At 40.4% G+C, this 22,177-nt stretch overlaps 1 protein-coding gene across 1 annotated transcript in view; it reads right to left on the reverse strand.

The window, feature by feature from the left end:
• The window catches only part of BUB1 (BUB1 mitotic checkpoint serine/threonine kinase), a 110,009-nt gene that overhangs the window by 39,163 nt on the left and 48,669 nt on the right, over positions 1–22,177 (reverse strand). The window contains exons 9-19 of the mRNA XM_075862891.1: positions 15,673–15,809; positions 8,392–8,762; positions 8,248–8,297; positions 7,900–8,031; positions 7,258–7,323; positions 5,604–5,709; positions 5,311–5,383; positions 3,316–3,496; positions 2,548–2,638; positions 2,176–2,447; positions 1,246–1,392 (exon numbers count right to left, since the gene is read on the reverse strand). Coding sequence (XP_075719006.1) covers positions 1,246–1,392; positions 2,176–2,447; positions 2,548–2,638; positions 3,316–3,496; positions 5,311–5,383; positions 5,604–5,709; positions 7,258–7,323; positions 7,900–8,031; positions 8,248–8,297; positions 8,392–8,762; positions 15,673–15,809 — 1,626 coding nt within the window. The remainder of the gene's footprint in view (positions 1–1,245; positions 1,393–2,175; positions 2,448–2,547; positions 2,639–3,315; positions 3,497–5,310; positions 5,384–5,603; positions 5,710–7,257; positions 7,324–7,899; positions 8,032–8,247; positions 8,298–8,391; positions 8,763–15,672; positions 15,810–22,177) is intronic.

The following is a 22,177-nucleotide window of genomic DNA, read 5'->3' on the forward strand; positions in this document are numbered from 1 at the left end:
ACAAGGGAGGATGGGAATTTTTTTAAAGTGCCACAGGGTTTGTATACCCCTGCCTATTACATGCTGCACATGTATGGGCAGGTGAAAGGGAGCAACCTTAAAGAGAAAATAGGAGTCTTATACCTTCAGAATACCTCTAGGAACACAGGTGAGTACCTGCTGGAGGGTCTGCAATCCTGGAGAGTGTCTTGATCCACAGAACAATCCCATCCAGAGGAGAGGAAACCTGACTGGGTGTGTGGAGAGGTGTGTCCTTTTTTATATCATCAGGTTTCCTGTCCAGTGAATGGGATGTCTCTCCAGGTGCCGTCATAGGTGAAAGGGTAAAAAGTGTATTCATACATTTTGAAACTATCAAGCGCCTGTCAGGGTCTTTCCATTTGTTACACGGGACTTCCAAATCCTTTTGTTTGGGAAAAATAGCATCAGGAAGAAGTGCTCTTACGCTATCAGCGGCGCTAGAGAGGGAGTAGTGGAGTCATACTTAACATGTACAGTTTTTCTGACAGCATATATTAAAGCCTGCATGGAAGCTGTCAACTGTAAGTCCTGTTCTGAATCAGAGTAAGAGGATGCCCAGAGGAAAAGGATTGCTCCTAACGGGAAGCAGCCTATCCATTACTGGTCCTAACAAGGGAACCTTGCGAAGCCAGGACTTGTCGCTTCCACTCATGAGTCTTTTATGTGGCCTACAACAAGAAGTAAACTGCGTGGTATCCAAGGAGGGGCATCATTTGAGTCAATAGTGTCAAAGGAGTGTGACCGCTGTGGGAACCCCGCCTACCAGAAAGTCAGTAAATCCTGAGAAATAATTTACTAAAAATAGGGCCTATTCACATGGAGTTGTATCCCCCCTATAATATTAATGAGAAATTAGACTTAACATTCCTAACATGTTATTTAGGTAATTTCTCTCCAGTAACAAATTTGCCAGGGACCTTATCGCCAACTCCCTGATCAATAACCTTATGAACGTTTCTAAGAAATACATTACCTCTTATCGCCCTCTGAAGAAACGCAATCATATAAGGATCTGATTTTATGGACATGATGGAAACATTGTTTCGAAAATTGGATACTATACCAACTAATACAGTATTTCATAAATAGATCTATATCTAAACATAGGTTTAGATATACACAGGTTTAGATATACACACAGTCGATAGATACAATAAGTTACTTATTATACAAACATCACACCAGGAGAAGTCACGTTATAAACTCGAAATTTGTTTATCTTACCCAGTTTTCCTTCTGTTTTCAATTTAAGTGATGGGACATTTGTATGCCATTGATGATAACTGCTCAGGGAGCTAAGAGGTGTTGGTAACTGAGACAATAAAGTAGCAATCAGGTTGTCATCCCAGACATTCTCAACTATTACTTGTTCTGAAGCAGAAACAAAAATAAAGAAATACAAAAATTAGGAATCAACATTAATTGTCAACAACTGGTAAAGCAAGATAAAAGGTGGTACGTATTACCATCCTATTAAGTGATGGAATATCACTAGGATATGCCATCACTTTATGATTAGTTCGGGTGCCTGACTTGAGAATGAAGGGGATAGAGCACGAAGTTAGCGCTGCATCTCTATAATAAGTTTACCCTGCATAACAGCACTCCCGGCACCTGGCTGTGCAAGGGGCTGCAGCCAACCCAATTCACTAGAATGGCGCCGTGCTGCAGTTCCCTACACAATGGGTGGAGGGCGCCGCAAGTACAGGGAAAAACCGTGAAGGGGACACAATGCTAAAATCAGTGCTGCGGACCCCTCATTCTCAGGATTTGTGGGGGTCCCAGAGGTCGGACTCCTATCATAAAATGATGGCATATTCTAGCGATATTCCATCACTTTATAATATGGGAATACCCCTTTAATACATCAGTTATAAAGACTGAAGAAATACATCAATTCATATTGCAGAAAGATTTTCATAATGTCCCTGCCAGAAGTTTTCATTTAACTACAAGCTGATTGTTACTTGTAACATGTTGGAGAAATTGGAGAAGCGTCCTGTTTGGAACGGGTTTTTTACCCTCCTCCTAATCTGTGAGTATGGCCTTTTCTGTGGTTTTAATGTTGGAGAAATTGTCCCAACCCCTGTCCATGTGCTATTGTTATAAGATGGGGGAGAGGAATACTACAGATATGTTGCATACGATCAATACCTGGTTTTTGAATGGATAGTTCAGGCTCTTCTTCACCATCATCATATATGCTGAATGGTTGTGTTGTTATGCCCCATGGGTCTTCCAGGTTTAATGCACTGCTCTGTAAGGCATCCGAGAGTGTACATGCTGCCAGATGCTTCCCGGTACACTCAACATCATCTGCCTCTACAGCAATCGGTGGATCTTGCAGAGGAAACATACTACAGGAGGAAGGCGATGGAACACTGACTGCTATATTAGATAGTTCAGGACTGTCTTCTTGAATAGGGCTACAAAGAAAAAAAAAACATTGGTTACAACATATCACACAAAGTTTGATACATATAGACACATACAATATATACACATAAGTATTGTAATATTTTCTACCTTAGTTTCCTTATTTTGGATGCCTGTACAATTTTATCCTCTGAAAAGTCAAAATCCATTGCACAACCATCATCCACAGCCACTGCATTTTCTAAAAAGTAATATATAAACATCTAAGTTTTAGCATGAATCACAAATATATTATTCTCTTATTGTGAAAAGAATAAAAAAAATATTATGATCTCAAAACATATTGGTCAGCCAAGTTGTTGTTACGGTTACCATTTCCCATGTACTATAGAAGTAGGAATTTATTTTTAGTTTTATCGAATTCCCAACATACTTGGTCCACTATAAGAAGATCGGTTTAACAGATGTGCATCAGACTTCTCAAAACACAAGAATACACAGCCTATTAAGAAGACGCTGGCCTAGGAGCGTCTGGAGGAAACAGGGGCTCTCTGCTAGCTCCGCCCATTTAGAATCGGCGGCCAAACCCACTTGGCAAGCCAGCGGTTTAATTACATATTGTTTAATGAATAAAGAGGGGGCAATATCTCAGCAACTAAGGGGGGGACAGACGGACACAGAAGTAAGCAACCACCACCGCTGGACTCACAGACACAGCGGCAAACACGCGAGTCTAATAACTCACTTTATAGGAGCAAGTGACAGGTTCTCTTTAATTGGCAATTGCAAGGATAAATTATACGATAGGTATAGCCAGTACTCTGGAAAGGTCAAGTAGAACAAGGTACACATGAACATTGCAGGATATCAACGAATAAGGTAGCAGCATAACAAGTGGCAAAGAGATGTTAATTCTACCTTTGTCTTCCAGGATCTGCCAAGTTTGCTCCGGCTGCTTGTTACTAGCAGGAGTTGATGCAAATCGAGCTGCAAGTGCAAAGTCTCCTGTACTGTTTGGGCTAGGGGCCATTGATTTGTTATAACGTGCAGCCCATACAGTACAATCATCTACCAGAGACTCTGTGTTCCTGACCTGCTCCTGTTAAAGAGTTAATATAAGAGTTTAGAATTCTCATACTATTAGGGGGGGAAAAAAAATAAATAATTTTAGACATTTCTTTTGAACAATTCATGTTCTTACAAAATATGGGATACCCAGTTTTTAGATAATAAAACAAAAAGGTAGATATAATAAGGCTGGGAAACTGCATATCAGACATGCAAACTGCAGTATTGGTCTTGTAGCACACTTGATTGCAGAGCCACACGAAGCCAATGTCTGTACAGCTCATAACACAGTATACAGCTGAGCATTACAGCCCAAGGCAGGCCATACATAAGAGAGGTTTGTCGGCTGAAACCGCTGCCAGAGGAGTTGAGGCAGAGAGCGTGTGTGTATGGGGGGGGGGGGGGGGTGGGGTTAGTTTGGAGGAACATCTGTCGGCAGAACGATCGTTTGGCTGACAACTGTCTAAAAGTGAAACCTGAAAATTCAAGAGTGACAGCAGTTAACTCCACTTTCCTGATATCCGAAGAATTCGACATAGGGGCCCAAGAAGCTGAAATTTGGGATATTTGGTGGAGTTGCCACATTACAGAATTGATTTAGCAGTCTCTGTGCCTCTCAGCAACATAGAATGAGAAAAGGAAGTCATTGATGATGGATAGAATACTTTTAATCCATTTTTGACCTGTTTAGCCTACATCTCAATTTTTTGTTACTAAAGATAAATCACCTGTGACTAAATCTTACTGTCCATGTCAGTGGCAGGCACAGGGATAGCTAAAGAAGCCATTCGGTAACAGCATATACAACAGATCCCGTTAGCTAAAAGCATGTATACTGCAACAAAGGCACCGATCCAAGTTGTGATGTAGCCACATGGTCTGCCGATAGTAGAAGCTGAAAGCAATATGCCTCTATTGGCCAAAACAGAAGTTCAGTACACCGATCAGAGTGCAGAGGCGCCCACTTATGTTTCTCTATGAGCATCTTAAAGAATGGGGTCTGTCCGAGTGATACATTTCCTTTAACTGCAGTCAGTGGCGTAACTACCGCCGTAGCGGCTGCTACGGGGCCCGCGGCATGAGGGGGCCCGTGTCACCAGTCGGCACGGGCCCCCACCATGGCCGGAGGCTCCGCTAGCTGCCGCTATGGCTGCTACAGCGCGACGCCACTAGACACTACGGCAGAGCAGGGAGGTATCTCCCCGCTCTGCCATTAAACAAAAGACATGTATCCCCTATCCACAGGATAGGGGATACATGTGTGATCGCTGGCATTGAAAGGGAGAACGGGGGACTGAAAGTCCCCTGAAGTTATCCATCACAAACCTCGGACTTCCGGGGTCTGTGTCGGCAGCTCCGTAGGAATGAATGGAGCGCCGGTCGCGCTTCTGCGCATGCGTGACCAGCACTCCATTCATTTTTATTGAGCTGCGTAGACGCCGGAAGTCAGAGGTTAGTGATGGAGAACTTCAGGGGACTTTCGGTCCCCCGTTCTCCCTATCAATGCCAGCGATCGATCACACATGTATCCCCTATCCTGTGGATAGGGGATGCATGTTACTTGTATGGCGTTCCCTGCAGGGGGGGCTGTAAAAAAGGCACTATCTACAAGGGGGTGGGGTTGTGTGACACCCAGGGGAGGGGGGGCCCCAGTCAAAAGTTTGCTATGGGGCCCAGTCTTTCCTAGTTACGCCCCTGACTGCAGTGACACCTGAATAATAAGGTGTTGGGTGGAGTAATACTTGTTTTCAAACAGATGCCAAAACAATAATGGTTGTGTTAAAGTGTAATATCTTTTAAGTGGGTTAGCAACTATGGTAAAAAAAAATAAAAATGATGAATTACATTTTTAAAAGCAGACTTGAGTGCAGGTCGCTCTCCAAAAGTTCTCACTTCTACTGGCATCACTTGAGCAGTCCTGAAAAAATGAACAGAGTTTTTAATCAGCTATCATGATGAGATGAGTTGTGACAAATGGCAAATTTAACTCTGCTACGGATTTTTTATTACTATAAAATTTTTAGTGGTTTTGCACCAAACGAATAATTATTTTGACCTTACCACACACACACACACGGAACACACACACACACACACACACACACACACACACACACACACACACACGGAACACTGACCCGTTCACTTTAGCCGCGTCATCTTCAAATATGCAAAAGGAAGAAGGCAATAAAGGAACGGACTTCTGCAAACCCAGGAAACCACCTCCAGTTGAGTTTGTGTTGTCTATAAAGAGCATTGATTATAGTAAGAGTGCAGAAATAAAAAATAAAAATGACAGGAGATGAAAGATTGTGCTATACAAGTGGCTTTAGCTTGATATACCGTATTTGTCGGAATAAATCGTACTAAAAAGTCCCTGCTTCTTATAGGTCGGCAGGCAAGGAACCCGGCAGTGCCGGGCCGCCTGACCGCTTCCCGATCCGTGATGTGTCGGTACATCATGGAGCGGAGAGGGGGGATGATGTTTGGAGCAGGCTCACGCGCTGAGCCCGCTCCATGCACTGGAGGTGTCCGCTTCTGACACGCTGCTCTAACGGGCAGGAACAGGGATCGCACTGTTCCTGGTCGTTTAGTTAAATTCTGCGGTCAATAGTGACCGCAGCATAAATAGTAGTTTTCTCATGAAGGACATTTATGACATATCCACAGGACATGTCATAAATGTCAGATAGATGCGGGTTCCACCTCTGGGACCCGCATCTATCGCTAGAACAGGGCCCCCTAAACCCCGTTCTATCTTACCCGGCTCCGCTGTCTTCCGGCCACTTCCTGGTTACATGGTCGAGTTACGCAAACAGCGTAACTTGCTGAGCTACGAAGTTTCCGTAACTCCCATACAACTGAATAGTAGTTACGGAAACAGAGTAGCATGCTACGCTGCTTCTGTAACTGCCATTCACTACTATGGGAGTTCTAGAAACCGCATAGCTCAGCGAGTTACGCTGTTTCCGTAACTCATCCATGTATTGCAGTGAATTGTTAGATAAACTTTCTGGAGTGTATAAATTTTTTAAAAGTTTAAAAAAAAAACAAAAAAAAACAACAACCCTTTTCCCATTTTTCCTTAAGCACAATGTAAAAATAAAAAAATTGTTATCGCTGCGTCCGTAAAAGTCTGAAACTATTACAATATAGCATTATTTGACTCACACAGTGAACAGCAGAAAAAATAAAAAAAATGAAAACCCCAGAATCGTTGTCTTTTGGTCACTCAGCGCGCTAAAAAGTATTAAATATAAAGTGATAAAAAAAATCGTATGTACCAAAAAAATGGTGGTAATAAAAACTATATAAACGATGGAAAAATATAAGTTATGGCTCTCAGAATGTGGTAAAACTGAACAAATTATTTTTTTTAACCAATAGTTTTTTCTTTGTAAAAGAAATAAAATATAAACATTTTTCCTATTTTCTGTTGTCTAAAACCTGGGTGTGTCTTATAGTCCGAAAAATACGGTACTTTTATTCTTCTGTGGAAGATAAGGCGGATTCAATAATGTGAGGACTACCTATAATTATAAACTCCAGATTTATGTGGGTATAGTCCTGAAAGTCACCAGGTTATATTCTCTCAATGCAATGCTCACGCAGGTTGCCACGAGGCACTGACTGGTATTGTGACAGACTCTGTAAGAAATCTATTGGGAATATACAGGCGGTTTCAAAATGGACATTGAATTTCATAGTCCACTCTGTAAAATTCTTAGTAGTTCTAAAATGTACGGTCATTTGGACACAAGGCCGCAATATCTGGCATGTTTAGATCAGTACCTTCAAACGGATTGCCGTCCTCTTCATCAGGGCGAGTGGAAGTCTGGAAAACGTCCATTATGAAACCTGAACGCAAAATAATGATTACTTATAGATTATAAACGGCAGTAAACTGAATCCTCTAAGCACAGCGGCTAAATAACGCAAGTCTTCCTAAAACTTGTATCCGATTATATAAAACTATTACTTCTAGAAGACAATTGCTTGAGACTATATTCATTTATTCCCGTACCCAAGTCTATAAAAATAATAAGTAATCAGTGTAGATCTAGGCTTCAAACTAGTTTGCATTTTATCATTTGCAATTTCTTGATAGAATGTCATTGCCAGCTCGTTACCAGGTTCCACTTTGCAGTAGTCTCGAATATATAAATGGTTTTCAGACTACAGGCTGGTATAATTTGGGTAGCCTGTTTATGGAGATATTGCGGGGATGGACTGCAGGGAATTCCAGCAAAATTATATTATTATAAAATTTATTATATTAGGTTATTTAATCAACTCCGTAATATAAAGTCATTTTGCCGTTTTCCCACATGCCAGGGGCATTGTTTCTTTAGGAATGGTCTTGTCTGACACCTGTGTTTACATGTAGTTTAAAGAGTTAACTAGATGTGGCTCATCTCAGCGACACTTCCTTACCCAGTGCTTCCTTGGTGTGGACTGTGGGTGACGGAAGGACTTTAGATGGAGTAGCTTGCACAAATCCTAGCGATGTATTAGGAGTAACATGTGATGTATTTGCTAAACCAGATGAGTTTCCTATTACAGTACCTACAAAATAAAGACAATACTTTCTTAGTATGTAAAATACTAATCGGTCTAAAACATAATAAAAAAACAGATGTAAACAAGAAAACCGTAATATACAATCATTCTATTCCACTTTATTAACTAACAAGTTCTCATTTTAAAGAGCTTGCACTTGGGAAAAACATACTTTTTGTACTCAACTTCATGCAGTGGCACAGCCATGGAGACAAAACGTACCTTCTCTTATAACAGGTAATTTCACCATTAGGGCACTGGAATGGAGACCCCTAGGTTAAAAAAAAAAAAAAAAAAAGAGTAGAGTTCAAAACAAGAGGACAAAAGTATAACTTTATTATAACTGTAATACACTGCTGAACTTACAAAGGTTTCGGTGCATCTGGAACGGTAGATGCGGACCTCTCCAGGAGTGCGGCGGGCTTGATGAACATGCTGTCAGCTACATGTGAAGGATGTTGGGATTCTGGATCAGGTCTTTGTAGTATGTAGTTTACATGCTGCACTGGAGCAGAAAGCATTGATGGCTGATGTCCAACAGGAGCACAGATGGTTTGACCATTATCCAAGGCAATTTGAAGAGATGGTGAGATTTGTGGCAAGGAAGAAGCAGCTAACTCATTGGGAGCTGCAGACACAGGAGCTCGATGCAGGCTTGAAACAGTCTGTAGTGGAGGACATTGAGCTTCGAATCCTAACTGTGCCTCCAAGACAGGATATTCAGGAACTGGCTGCATCTTTAAATAATATAATAAAATATTTCATGTTCTGAAGATAAGCAAGCTGCAACAACGGAGTATCTTTACATTTACACACAGCGATCTGATCAAACTTAAAATGAATTATAATCTTAATTGGTATCCAGATCTTAAAAGGACGGTTTTGTTTTTTTAAAGCCAATTTCTTTTTTTGTGACAGCACTTGCGAGTATGTGTGTTATTACTAAGCAAAAAATAAAAAAATACTAAATATATGCAGTTTCTATAATGGCCTATAGAGGTCAGCAGTTTAGGTATACACCACTGATTCCCCCCCCCCCCCATCCCCATCAAAATAGCCGTTTGAGGGCTTGATTTTTGCGGGACAAGTTGTAGTTTTTCAAGACACCATTTAGTGTAGCATATAATGTACTAGGAAACTGGAAAAACAATTCTTTGTGTGGTGCAATGTGAAAAAAACAGCGAGCCATATCTTTTTTTTATTTTTTCATCGATTGAGCGGTGTGAGGGCTTATTTTTTGCGGGACAAGCTGTAGCTTTCAATAGTATTTTAGGGTACATGCAAGTCTTTGATCACTTTTTATTTCAATTTTTTGAGGGATATTAGGTTTAAAAAAAATAAAAACATAAAAAATAAAGAGAAGAAACTAAACATCACGTTAAGGTGTTACGGTATAGCTCTCACGTCTTTCCATGTCAGCCTCTCTAGCTGGATATTGAAGGTTCTATCTTATCAAAGGCAAACCCTTTCCGATTTAGGGTTCATACGGGCATATTGCAGTTATATTTTAGCCTCGTAATACACCCCAAAATACACCTAGAAACAGCTCCCATAAACCAGGCATTTTTGAGGCAGACTTGCCAAACCTCTTTTGAAGTGTTTCTTCAAAGCGTTTTTCGGCAGATTCCATAGCAAATGGTCAAAAATCGGACTCAAAAAGTTAAATGCACTTCTTTTATGGCACGTTTTTTGAAACCGCGGTGTGAAATTATGCCCATTATGTACTACCCAGCTTTTAACAATTAAACACAATGGGAAGCTGGTGCAGGCGTTTTCAAGGCGTATTTTGGAGTGTAATGAGACCATTTTACTCTACGAAATACTCTTGAAAAACCGGTGTAAACATACCCTAAAGCTGCCCCTCCTAGCAAACAGTTAAAGCCAAACAATTACATAATTATATGGCGGCCTACCAAATGAATGGCCGACAATGTAATACATGAATGGTTCAAATACGCCAGACCTGGGTCAGAGGGGGTCCCGAGCGGGAATATGAGCAGCGGTGGTCTTCACGAGACACAGAGTGGAACGGAAGAGTACTCGATCTATGTAAGCTATCACATAAATCATATTAACACCACTGTAGCCAGAGGAACAAGTAAGATGTAATGTCTTTTCTATCCATGGTCACCAGGGTAGGACAAAAGCAAAATGAAAACGGATATACAATGCGTATGGGGGGCTGTGGCGTTCAAGTCTGCCACTCTGCAACAATATTACAGTAGAACACAAAAAAAACCCTGAAACATGTTTTAACCCCTTCCCGCACCTTGACGTTAATGCACGTCGAGGTGAGCAGTAACTTCGCGCACCCCGACGTGCAGTTACGTCTGTGCTTTGACAGTTAACCGCCGCGCGGCGCTACACCACTGCGGCGGTTAACTGTGCAGGGTGTCTGCCCTGCATTCCCTGTTGCCGATCAGCGGCCCATCACCGCTGATTTCGGCAGTTAACCCCTTCGATGCAGCGGTCGATTCCGATCGCCACATCTAAGGATGTTCGCGCCGATCGGCAGCCCCCACGTGAAATCACGGGGGCTGGCGATGGTACCCACGGCAAAAGTACGCCAGACAACGGCTTCCGGGCTGCCATGTACAGAAGCCTATGAGGACCAGCCGGAGGGTGGTCGTCGTAGGCTTCCTGTGAGTGTGACTGTCACGTCACAATGACAGTTGGAATGCATTACACTACGTGTGTAGTGTAATGTACTCTAGCAGCGATCAGAGCTGCAAGTCTAAGTGTCCCCTAGTGGAACAAGTAAAAAAAAAAAAAAAAAGAATAAAAAAATAAAAAAAAGGTGTAAAAATAAAAGTTATAAGTGACCTAAACAAGAACTGCTTTTTTTCCTATAATAAGTCTTTTATTGTAGGGAAAAAAATGAACACGTAAAAAAAAAAAGTACACATATTTAGTATCACCGTGTTCGTAACAACCCCATCTATAAAACTATAATATTATTTTTCCCGCACGGTGAACACCGCAAATAAAATAAACGAAAAACGATACCAGAATCACTATTTTTTGGTCACCACCCCTCCCAAAATATACAATAAAAAGTGATCAAAAAGTCGCATGTAAGCCAAAATTATACCAATAAAAACTACATTCCATCCCACAAAAAACAAGCCCTTACACAGCTTTCTTGACAAAAATAAAAAAGTTATGGCTCTCAGAATATGGTGACACAAAATAGTTTATTTTATAAATAAGTTATTTTATTGCGCAAACGCTGCAAAATGTAAAAATAACGGTATACATATGGTATCGCTGTAATCGTATCGACCCGCAGAATAAAGTATAATGGTAATTTCTAGCCCAGGGTGAAAGCCGTAAAAAATAAATAAAAAACATTGTCAGAATTGATGGTTTTTGATCACCTTGCTCGACGAAAAATGGAATAAAAAGGGATGCAAAAAAAAATTAAAAATCGCACGTACCCCAATATGGTATCAATGAAAACTACAGATTGTCCCGCAAAGAATAAGCCCTCCCACGGCTCCGGTGGTGAGAAAATAAAAAAAGTTCTGGCTCCCAGAATATAGCGAGATGCAAAATGTGCAGAGTGTTCCAAAAGTGGATAAGATCGGGCGCAATTTATCAGTGCGACACTGGCCACATATCTGCAGATTATTATTTATTTACCCTCTTATTATGCCCCTGATGTTCTCTGCCCAGCCTACATGTACCCCCACATTATAAACTGAAATACCAGCAAAACGCCAAACAGAGCTACTACCAAGCAAAATCTGCACTCCCTAAAGCCAAATGCCGCTCCCTCCCTTCTGAGCCCAACAGTGTGCCCAAACAGCCGTTTACGTCCACCGATATGGCATCGCCATACCCGGGAGAACCCTGTTAATATTTTATTTGTGTTATTTGTGGCACAAACTGGGCACAACATATAGTGCACTAAAATGGCACATCAGTCTAAAATTTTAATTTTCACTCTGCACCATCCGCTGCGCATGAAACCTTTCGCGCACCATAACTTAATAGCATGTCGTGGTGTAGGGGGTGATGTATGGAGCGTCTCACTCACTCAGCCCGTGCCATACGCTGCGGGTGTCAGGTGTGTATTACAGCTGATACCCGGGACTAATGGACAGAAACAGCGATCGCGCTGTTACAGGAGCATGTAAAAATGACAATATACTGCAAATACATTAGTATTGCAGTGTATTCTACCAGTGATCTAACGATCGCTGGTTCAAGTCTCCCATGGGGATTAATAAAGTTTGTAAAAACAAAAGTAAATAGTTATTATTAGTGGAAAAAATTAAATAAATATTTAAAGTACAAAAAAACAACCTTTTCACATGTAAAAAAAAAAAAAAAAAAAAAATATACACAAAATTGGTATCGCTGCGTCCATAAAAGTCCAAACTATTACAATATACCATTATTTAACTCGCACGGTGAACGCCGTGAAAAATAAAGAATTTAAAACGGCAAATGTGCTGTTTTTTGGTCACCTTGGCTCTACCAAAAAATGTAATAAAAAGTGCTAAAAAAGTTGTATGTACCAAAAAATTGTACCAATAAAAACTACAGCTCGTCCCGCAAAAAAATAAGCCCTCACACCGCTATATTGACAGAAAAATAAAAAAAGTTATGGCTCTCTGAAAGCGGGGAGGGAAAAATTAAAAAGAAAAAGCAAAACATGGATCAGTCCGGAAAGGGTTAATTACTTTCTAATGAAAAAGCATTTATGACCACATGTGGGGTATAGCCGAACTCGGGAGAAATTGCTTTACAAATATTGGGGTGCTTTTTCTCCTTTATCCTTCGTGAAATTGAAAAAAATTCTACATTTTAGTAGAAATAATGTTGATATTAATTTTCACGGCCTAGTTCTAAAAAATTCTGCAAAAGACGTGTGGGGTCTAAATGCTCACTATACCCCTAGATAGATTACTTAAAGTGGTGTAGTTTCCAAAATGGGGTTACTTTTGGGGGGCGTCCACTGTTTTGGTCCCTCGAGGGCTTTGCAAATTCGACATGACACCCAAAAACTATTCCAGCTAAATTTGAGCTCCAAAAGCCAAATAGCACTCCTTGCCTTCTAAGCCCCACTGTGGGTCCAAACAGCACTTTATTAACACATATGGCGTATTTACATAAATCGAGAGAAATTGTTTTACAAATGTTGGGGTGCTTTTTTTTCCTTTATTCCTTGTAAAAATTAAAAATGTCTAAGTTTTTTCAGCAAAATGTAGATTTTTACCTTTACAGACTAATTCCAATGAATTCAGCAAAACAACTGTTTGGTCAAAATGCTAACTTTACCCCTAAAAATATTCATTGAGGGGTGTAGTTTCCAAAATGGGGTCACTTTTGGGGGGGGGGGGGTTTCCACTATTTTGGTTCCTCCAGTGCATTGTAAACGCGACACGGCACTGTAAACTATTCCAGCAAAATCAGAAATCCAAAATCCAAATGGCGCTCCTTCCCTTCTGAGCCATGCTGTGGGTCCAAACAGCAGTTTATTACCACATATGGGGTATTGCTATAATCGGAAGAAATTGCTTTACATATGTTGGGGTGTTTTTTCTACTTTATTCCTTGTAAAAAAAAACAAAACAGAAAAAAAGTAGATTTTCATCTTCACATACTAATTCAAATAAATTTAGCAAAAAAACTGTGAGGTCAATAGATAAATTCCTTGAGGGGTGTAGTTTCCAAAATGGGGTCACTTTTGGGGGGTCTTTACTGTTTTGGTACCACAAGACCTATTCAAACCTAACATGGTGCCTAAAATATATTCTAAAAAAAGGAGGCCCCAAAATCCTCTAGGTGCTCCTCTGCTTCTGAGGCCTGTGTTTCAGTCCATTACCGCACATGTGGGATATTTCTAAAAACTGGATAAAACCTTCTGTGGTACAGAAAAAATGTATTACAAATGAATTTTCAAAAAAAAAATTAAATTTGTAAATTTCACCTCTACTTTGCTTTAATTCCTGTGAAACGCCTAAAGGGTTAAAACACTTTCTAAATATAAGGCCCTCAAAGCCACTTCAGAACTGAACTGGTCCCTGAAAAAAATAGGCTTTTGAAATTTTCTTGAAAATATGAGAAATTGCTGCTAAAGTTCTAAGCCTTGTAACGTCCTAGAAAAATAAAAGAATGTTCAAAAAACAATGCAAACAAAGTAGAAATATGGGATATGTTAACTAGTAAGTATTTTGTGTGGTATTACTATCTGTTTTACATGTAGATACATTTAAATTTAGAAAAATGCTAATTTTTGCTAATTTTCTCTAAATCTTGGTGTTTTTTTACAAATAAATATTAAATTTATCGACCAAATTTTTTCCCTAACATTAAGTACAATTTGTCACGAGAAAACAATCTCAGAATCACTTGGATAGGCAAAAGCATTCCGGAGTTAATACCACATAAAGTAACACATGTGAGATTTGAAAAATCGGCTTCGTCCTCACGGCCAAAACAGGCTCAGTCCTGACGGGGTTAATTGGATTAAAAAGTTTGTCAGGATCTCAAAATGCATTGTAGAAGGGTTCTGAAACGTTGTTTGTTTTTCATTCATTACTTTATGTAGTCTCCTATTAACTCACTCAATAAGCAAAACAACAGAGGGAGGACAAGCGTACAAACAATTCAAAGAGGTAAACATTTTGGATCCACAAAAAACGTAAAAGGATAACACAAATACAAAAACTTCTCACATGTCACAGAGGAGCTTTTATACAAAGGGGGCTGGATGCGAAGCGCTCCAATGGATCGCTAGAAGAAAAAAGGGGATAAGATGTTTGGTTAGGGGCTTTGCCCCCGTACCTCCAGTCAATTTTTGTTTGAACTCCTTGAACAGGCTATACACATTAGATAGGAAGTATGACATATCAGAAGTTTTGGGAAACAAATTACCTTTAAAGTAACAATCTGGAATCCATGAATAACCACAGAAGACCAGACTGGAATGGGAAAGACAGGTTAACTCACAGGCAGATGATAACTGGCTTCCATTTATAGAAATCGCAGCTTTCATTTTCTAAAGTTTGAAGGAATACACTACATGGTCTTTGGACACCTCAACATCACGTCCATATCTATTTCTTGTGAGCTTTCCAATATAGAGTGGGTCCCCACTTCTCTCCCCTCCCAACACTTGTTCGCCTACAGGTTACAGGTGATCACTGTGTGCCCAAGCTGCAGGACATGATCAACTTATCGTTGGGGGACCATTCTAACAAAAAGGGATTGTGCAACTCGTAGAATCCCTAAAATGGAAGGCCTCTTGCACTTGTCCGCATTGGTTTTGCGGTTTGCAAAATCACAGGTCTGTTGAGGTCTGACGGACCGCAAAAATAAAAAAATCTTTCTTGCGCATCCATGTGTCATCAGGCTTCATCGATCCACAACAATTCACCAGTATTGGTTGATCCACAAATCCGGACCGCAAAATGACGTGTTCTGAAAACCACAGTCGTGTGCATGGGGCCACAGAAATAAAATGGATCCACAATTTATGTGCAAAAATACAGATAAATTGTGGCAGGTAAAGCCGTGTCATGTGCATGAGGCCTAAGATTCACATAGTGCTATATAAGAAATATGAACTGAATCAGGTTAGAGAAGGTAAGCACATGTGGCAGTATACAGTGTAGACTTGTGGTAGCAAATACTCACAGTTTTATTTTGTTCTGGAGAGTTCGGACTTGTGGATTCTTGCACATTTAGCAAGTTGCTTAGTTGTTCCATCTTCTGTTTCAGCATATGTTCATGTAGAGCGGCTTCCTCTTTAACCTTCATGTATTTTGTCTCTTCTACCTCAAACAATGGGAAAAAATATTCCATTAAAACTACAGATGTACGCAGACTACTTATTACCACCTTACATATGCTGCATTAAAACAATAAGCATACATAATGTATAATTATATCCAAATAACTTATGCAAATTTACTATGGCGGTAAGAAGGCATCTGGAATACTAAATGTAATATTAAATCGGAGCCTATAGTGGGAAATGTATTAATACTGGCGTATGTATCATTAGTGTCTTAATGGAAAGAAAAATTGTATCGAAGTGCAACACAATTAATAATAGGCAAAGCCTCTTAATAAATGTGTTGCATCTTTCGGCCAAGCATCACAATTGTGGTGCAATTACCACGGCCATGCGTCTTCAATTCCCCGTACAAGAAAAAAAAAACAAAAAAAAAAAACACATACTTACCTCAGCGCTCCTCTTCTTTACTCCAGTTCCCCTATGCAGTGCAGCACAGCTCAGACAAGATCATGTCACGAAGCAAAGTTAGAACCTTAAACGCAACGCAGCACTTCAACGTGATCAGTTCTGCGTCGCCCCATAGAGAAAAATCTACACTAGTTAGGAGCTGGCGTAAATTGGCACAATAATTTACATCAGTTTTATGGCGTAAATCATAATAAATTTGTCAAACCCCTGTGCGGAAGCCACGTCCCCTTTCCACAAAAGTGGCGATGGCTGTGTAAAATAACCAAAAGACTTTGTGCCTTTTGCAACTTTTTTACGCCAGAAAACTAACATAGGAAGATTCATAAATTACCCCCATAGTGTTTACAACTATGCATTTTATGCTTATGTGCAAGACCAAAAATAATAATAAAATTTTTTTTCGTTTTACAGCAAAGCAATAGATCTTGAACATTGCCCTTCAGGTAGGGATGGGCAATTTGTAAAAAAAAAAAGAAACAAAACCGAAATTCAGTGTAGATAACCAACTTACACATTTTTTTTTTTAGTTTCCACCTGGTTTTAAAGAGGCTCTGTCACCAGATTTTGCAACCCCTATCTGCTATTGCATGTGATCGGCGCTGCAATGTAGATTACAGTAACGTTTTTATTTTTTAAAAACGAGCATTTTTGGCCAAGTTATGACCATTTTCGTATTTATGCAAATGAGGCTTGCAAAAGTACAACTGGGCGTGTTGAAAAGTAAAAGTACAACTGGGCGTGTATTATGTGTGTACATCGGGGCGTGTTTACTACTTTTACTAGCTGGGCGTTGTGTATAGAAGTATCATCCACTTCTCTTCAGAACGCCCAGCTTCTGGCAGTGCAGATCTGTGACGTCACTCACAGGTCCTGCATCGTGTCGGCACCAGAGGCTACAGTTGATTCTGCAGCAGCATCAGCATTTGCAGGTAAGTAGCTACATCGACTTACCTGCAAACGCTGATGCTGCTGCAGAATCATCTGTAGCCTCTGGTGCCGATGTGTCCTCGCTCGTCTGAGTGACGTCACAGCGTGATCTCTCGAGAACACGGCTGTGTCTGCACTGCCAGAAGCTGGGCGTTCTGAAGAGAAGTGGATGATACTTCTATACACAACGCCCAGCTAGTAAAAGTAGTAAACACGCCCCGATGTACACACATAATACACGCCCAGTTGTACTTTTACTTTTCAACACGCCCAGTTGGACTTTTGCAAGCCTCATTTGCATAAATACGAAAATGGTCATAACTTGGCCAAAAATGCTCGTTTTTTAAAAATAAAAACGTTACTGTAATCTACATTGCAGCGCCTATCTGCTGCAATAGCAGATAGGGGTTGCAAAATCTGGTGACAGAGCCTCTTTAACTGTATCTGCATCCCCAGCCCGCAGATACAGTTGAATCCCATAGTAGAGCTGGGGATCATCAGTTCCCTGCTCTACCATGCACTATGTAGCGCCGGCCGTTCACGGTTCAGTGCAGACAGGTGCGATGAAGTCACTGCCTTGCGTCTGTTTGTGCAGAGTCGCTTACTATATGGGGGCAGCATTAGGGGCATTCTACTGTGTAGGGGCAGTGTCAGGGGGTAGATTATATACAGTAGTATACAGCAGGCTTAGGAGACATTAATTCAATGGCGTGGAATGAAAATAGGCATGTGGCATGCAAAAAGGGGTGTGGTCTAAAACCTTTCATTAACCCCTTCAGGACGGAGCCTGTTTTGGCCTTGAGGACGAAGCCGATTTTTTCAAATCTGACATGTGTTACCTTATGTAGACACAGGGAATATCTGGTGGACATCCCATACCAGTGATATCGTCTTACAGCGACCGTGACAAAGGCCGATGTTCGGCCGAAACGTCTTTACCAAGTCGCTTTCTACCTCAACTTTACCAACTTTTGTTGCAATAAAACTTAAATTTGTTTGCATCTGGATCTTTTGCGTACCTCTGTGTGCTGGGGTTATATATTTCCAATATTGTGGGATTCTCGTCCCTACCTTACTAGCACCACGCCAATTGAATCCCAATATCTATTTTTGATTACCTTATGTAGTAATAACTTGGGAATGATTTTACCTATTCAAGTGATACTGAGATCTTTTCTCGTGACCGATTGTACTTTATGTTAGTAAAAAACATTTGGTCAATACATTCAATATTTATGTGTGAATTACACCAAAATTTAGAAAATTTTCATTTTTCTAAATTTAAGAGTATCTGCTTGTAAGAGACAGTAATACCACACAAGATAGTTACTATTTCATATATCCCATATGTCTACTTTATGTTTGCATCATTTATTGAACAGACTTTTATTTTTCTAGGACGTTACAAGGCTTACAACTTTAGCAGCAATTTCTCATATTTTCAAGAAAATTTCAAAAGGCCATTTTTTTCAGGGACCAGTTCAGTTCTGAAGTGGCTTTGAGGGCCTTATATATTAGAAAATCCCCAGAAGTCACCCCATTTTGAAAACTGCACCCCTCAAAGTATCCAAAACAGCATTCAAAAAGGGTTTTAACCCCATAGGCGTTTCTCAGGAGTTTAAGCAAAGTAGAGGTGAAAATGTAAAACTTTCTTGACAAAATTCATTTGTAATACAGAAGGTTTTACATGAGAAATTCAACCCAATATACATTGCCCAGATTGTGCAGTTTTTAGAAATATCCCACATGTTGCCCTAGTCTGCTTATGGACTGAAGCACCGGTAAAGGAGCACCTAGAGGATTTTAGGGCCTCCTTTTTTTAGGAATATATTTTAGGCACCATGTCAGGTTTGAAGAGGTCTTGTGGTGCCAAAACAGTGTACGCCCTGCAAAAGTGACCCCATTTTGCAAACTACACCCCTCAGGGAATTTATCTAGGGATATAGTTAGCATTTTTGACTCCACTGTTTTTTTTTTGCTAAATGTATTTGTATTAGCCTGTGAAGATAAAAATCTACTTTTTTTCGGAAAAAAAAGTAGAAATTTTTAATTTTCACAAGGAATAAAGGAGAAAACACACCCCAGCATTTGTAAAGCAATTTCTCCCGATTAGGGTAATACCTCATATGTGGTAATAAACTGCTGTTTGGACCCACAGCAGGTGTTAGAAGGAAAGGAGCACTATTTGGCTTTTGGAGCTCAAATTTAGCTGAAATGGTTTTCGGGTGTCATGTCGCATATGCAAAGCCCCTGAGGGACCAAAACAGTGGAAACCCCCCAAAAGTGACCCCATTTGGGAAACTACACCACTTAAAGGAACAGTGTCATCACAAATAATTTTTTTATATGTTAAAGATGTTAGTGCTTTAATAAAAACGTTTATATTCATTTGTGTGTTTGTGTTTTACTGTTTCTTATTTTTACACTTTTTCTTCCCTATGGGGGCTGCCATTTTTTGTTCCATTTCTGTGTGTGTCGATTAACGACACACACAGACATGGAGTACGGCAGCCACAGTCCCATAGGGACTGTGAACGGCTCCCGTCCCATTCACGTCCGTGTACGGCGTCTGTGTGGGTACTGCGCATGCGCCGCTCCCACACAGTCCTATTCGAAATTGGCGCCGTCCGGCGCCATTTTCCTGTGGACCGGAAGTCGCGGCCGGACAGTAATATTACTACTTCCGGTCGCGGCTTCCGGACTTGTGCACATGGAACAGCGGCAGCAAAGGGAGCGGACGGGCCGGAGGGAGCCGCGGCGGCAGGAGCAGGTAAGAGATTTCAATGTATGTTCGTGTTTGTGTGTGTTTACTACTGTATGTAAACCTACTACACTGTGGGTTACCTCAAAAAATGGCGACACACAGTGTAGGAGGTTAAACCTTTCAAACCCCTCGTTTATCCCGGCACTAGCCAGGATAAAGGAGGGGGGGATGCTGAGAGCTCACTAGAGCGAGAGCTTTTAACCCAATGTTGCAATGCTGCAATTTTGGGAACTAGCTCCATCTAGTGACCAAAAATGGGTAGTATTATAAATTAGAAAAAATTTATAATATTTCCTGACTCGCGAAAAAAATAAAAAAAATTTGAACAATGTTTAATCACCCACACACTAAATGTTTAAATTTTAAAAAAAAAACATGTTTTTCGGGCAACACCATGCCTTTAAAGAGGCTCTGTCACCAGATGATAAGTGCCTACATAATCTGATCGGCGCTGAAATGTATATAACAGTGGTTTTTATTTTTAAAAACGATCAATTTTGACCGTTATGAACAATTTTAGATTTATGCGAATTAGTTTCTTAACCCCTTAACGCTCAGCGGCGTAATAATCCGTCGTGCTAAGTGTATCGTTAGCGCTCAGCGACGGACTATTACGTCGCAGGAGTAACGGCCATTTCGGCCGTCCTCCCGACACATACGGGAGCGGTGACAGCTGCTGTCTCGTACAGCAGCTGTCACAGCTCCTACAGCGGGGACCGATCGCGGTGTCCCCGCTAATTAACCCCTTAAAAGCCGTGTTCAATAGCGATCACGGCTTTTTAGGGGTTAAGCTACAATCGCCAGCCTGCTACACGATAGCGGCCGGCGATTGTAACTATGGCAACCGGACACCAAACAATGGCGTCCGGCTATGCCATCGACGGAAGCCTAGTGGGTCTTGACGAAGTCAGGACCCACTATGCTTGCTGTCAGTGAGTAGCTGAAAGCTCTAATATACTGCACTACGCATGTAGTGCAGTGTATTAGAATAGCGATCAGGGCCTCCTGCCCTCAAGTCCCCTAGTGGGACAAAGTATTAAAAAAAAAAAAAGAAAAAAAAAGGTATCAAAATAAGAAAATAAAAGTTTTAAAAGTCAAAATCCCCCCTTTTCCCTTATCAGTCCTTTATTATTAATAAAAATATATAAAACAAACAACTATACATAATTGGTATCGCCGCGTCCGTAACTGCCTGAACTACAAAATTATTTCGTTATTTATCCCGCGCAGTGAACGCCGTAAAAGAAAATAATAATAAACCCTACCAGAATCACAATTGTTTGGTCACTTCACCTCCCAAAAAATGGAATGTACCTAAAAATGGTACTGATCGAAACTACAGTTCGTTACGCAAAAAATAAGTCCTTGCACGGCTTTCTTGATGGAAAAATAAAAAAAAGTTATGGCTCTTAAAATAAGGCAACACAAAAAGTAAATTATTTTTTACAAAAAGTATTTTATTGTGCAAACGCCATAAGACATAAAAAAAAACTATATACATATGGTATCGCCGTAATCGTATCGCCCCGCAGAATAAAGTGAATATGTCATTTATAGGGCACGGTGAACGCTGTAAAAAAAATAGAATAAAAAAACAATAGTAGAATTGCTGTTTTTTAGTCACCACGCCACTTAAAAATAGAATAAAATCTGATCAAAAAGCCGCATGCACCCCAAGAAAACCGCAATGATTTCCTCAAGGGGTCTAGTTTCCAAAATGGGTCACTTTTGGGGGTTTTCAACTGTTTTGGCACCACAAGACCTCTTCAAACCGGACATGGTGCCTAATAAAAAGGAGGGCTCAAAATCCACTAGGTCCTCCTTTACATAGTTACATAGTTTGTACGGTTGAAAAAAGACACATGTCCATCATGTCGGAGGCCGGTGCTTCAGCCCATTACCGCACTAGGGCCACATGTGGAATATATTTCTCAAAACTACAGAATCTGGGCAATAAGTATTGAGTTGCGTTTCTCTGATAAAACCTTTTGTGTCAGAAAATCCTCTTTTATACCATTTTTTTTTATGACAAAAATTGCTCTAAATTCCCGTAAAGATTCATAAACTTTCTAAATGCTGTTGTGAATACTTTGAGGGGTCTAGTTTCTAAAATAGGGTGTTTGATAGGGGTTTCTAATATATTGGTCCCTCAAAGCAACTTCAGAACTGAACTGGAACCTAAAAAAAATAAATAAATGAGGCAATACTTCGCTTCTTACATTATACTGATAATGAGCCGTGCC

Source organism: Rhinoderma darwinii, chromosome 4, assembly GCF_050947455.1.
Source record: "Rhinoderma darwinii isolate aRhiDar2 chromosome 4, aRhiDar2.hap1, whole genome shotgun sequence".
Classification (NCBI taxonomy): domain Eukaryota; kingdom Metazoa; phylum Chordata; class Amphibia; order Anura; family Rhinodermatidae; genus Rhinoderma; species Rhinoderma darwinii.